Here is a 2,032-nt window from a genome sequence, read left to right as displayed (position 1 = left end):
CGCGTCTCTAGCAGCTAGGAGCTGGTGTTGTTCAACGTTGTGAGCGGGCGGAGGGTGCACTACATGACACATCAATACCAAAGGAGAAAAAAGTTTTGCAGGGGATTTTTGGTTTTGGAGGGGCGGACGAGTCGCGAGTCGAGTTTAGACGCTGTCGCGGGGCGGGTTGCCGGAATGGTGGCACTGAGGCCCGAGGGGTGCGGGAGGCGCACGGCGGGGGCCGGCCTCGGGGTGAGGGTGAGGTCGGCCGCCGCCACCGGGGGTCGCCGCGCCGTAGAGCGGCCCGCCGGTCTCCCTGCTGGCGGTGCGCGCGGCCGCGCTCAAAGGCGCTGATTGCTCGGCCGCGCGGGGCCAGGTGACTCGCCCGCTGGAAGGGTGGTGCACGGGGTTTGCGGCGGGGTCCCCAACGTCCCCGGCGGCGGCCCGCTGGCGGGCCGCCGCCGCCGCCAGTGCGGCGGCGATGACGGAGAGCTCGTGGTGCTCGGTGTCGCTCTCCATCTCGTCGAAGAGGTCGCTTGCCCTCTGCTCGAGGGCTCGCGCCCATGCCTTGTCCCGCAGTGCTCGGACCTGCGCGCGGGTGCGCTCGAACTCCGCTGGCATCTCTGCGAGCTCGGTGTGGTCCGCCCGCCTCTCGGGCCTGTGGGACGTGCCGTCCAGGGCGACGTAGCGATCTCCCTTGTCTGAGGGAAGACCACCATCCGTGTCTGCTCCCTCCCCCACGGCCCGCTGCGGTGGGGTCGGTGCGCCACGCCGTGCGGCGTACTTGTACGTGTCGTGCAGCGCCGGGGGCTTGCGCGTGCGGAGGGCACGCGCCCCGGGCGCGGCGCCCGCCTGGACGCCGCCGCCCAAGGCAGCTGGCGTCAGGAACGCTCGGCTCTGCAGTCGCGACCGCTCCTCTTTGGGGGCAGCCTCGCCGGGTGCGTCGTGCGCCTTGTCGCCCGGCGGCGGCGCAAAGTGCCCCCGTGCGTCGTGGTACCACTGCCTGTCGTGGCCTCGTGGCCCGTGGCGGTGATCGTGGCCCGCGCCGAGGGCCCCCTTGGCGCCGGGTGCCACGTGCATGTTCACAGGAGCGTGCGCTCCTGCAGTGCGGGTTCCAGCTTGGCCCGCGACGCTCGCGTTGTCGTCACGATCCGGTGCCTCGGGGGCCCCTGCCCTCGGCGGGTCGTCCGACCCCATGGTCGTATGGTTTGCCTCGGCGTCTCCCGCCGGTGCGTTCTCTAGCGACAGAGGCGAAACGACACTCGGCCCGCCGACACAATTCGGCCACTGGACACCATAACTAAATGCGGCGCAGGCCAATCTCAAGTTCCCTTCTCAATTCTTCGCGGGTTTTGGTGCAGTCACCTTCCCCCGCGACAGACGCGTTAGACGTTACGGTTCTGCACAATCTACCCCTTTACCGCAGCAGAGCACGAGCACGGTCGAGCACCGTGGACGTGCACACACCTCACACGGGTGTTCACACGAATCCCGCCATTCCCACGCTCACGATAGGCAAAGGCTTAACCCACACAATTGTATTGGCTATTGCGTATTGGAACGTACACTGCACAATCGGTGTGGAGGGGAAGAGCAAGAGGCGAGCGGCGTTTTGAAAAACAGGAAAAGAAAACAAGCTCGAGCAGAAAACAGTCACAGACCACACCACACACTATCAACGGGGGCCAAGGATTGGGCGCGGGGAAGCAAAAACCAACAACTTTTTCAGTCCGAGCCAGTCCGCTGTGAGAGGGGCTAATAGTAAAATTCTTCCAGCGATCAAAACTCGTTTTTATGGCGGAGCGGGCCTGCAGCACCGTGTCCGTCTCCTCGTCCGGCGCGGCCTGGGTCGCAGACGTGCAGGACTGCTCTCCCGTAGCCACTTCCTACCGCCCGCCCGTCGTCTGCATCGCCGGCCTCCTCGAGCCTGCGCCGGGCCTCTGCGAGCTTTTTCTGCCGGTGCTAGCCGCAAAGCTCGACCGACGCGTCATCTTCCTGTCGCGCCGCACAAAGCCATGGCTTCGGAGCGTCACCGAGGCAGCCTACGACCTCT

At 66.4% G+C, this 2,032-nt stretch overlaps 1 protein-coding gene across 1 annotated transcript; it reads right to left on the bottom strand.

The window, feature by feature from the left end:
* Window positions 1-71: 71 nt before the first annotated feature.
* Window positions 72-1,176, bottom strand: EMIHUDRAFT_250420 (hypothetical protein; the record flags this gene model as incomplete). The annotated part of the gene is made up of 4 exons (XM_005757171.1): window positions 72-183; window positions 258-295; window positions 466-637; window positions 890-1,176. The coding sequence occupies 4 exons, from the start codon at window positions 1,174-1,176 to the stop codon at window positions 72-74; spliced, it is 609 nt and encodes a 202-aa protein (XP_005757228.1).
* Window positions 1,177-2,032: the final 856 nt, after the last annotated feature.

Source organism: Emiliania huxleyi, assembly GCF_000372725.1.
Source record: "Emiliania huxleyi CCMP1516 unplaced genomic scaffold EMIHUscaffold_921, whole genome shotgun sequence".
NCBI lineage: Eukaryota > Haptophyta > Isochrysidales > Noelaerhabdaceae > Emiliania > Emiliania huxleyi.
This window is presented reverse-complemented; position numbering and strand designations above follow the sequence as displayed.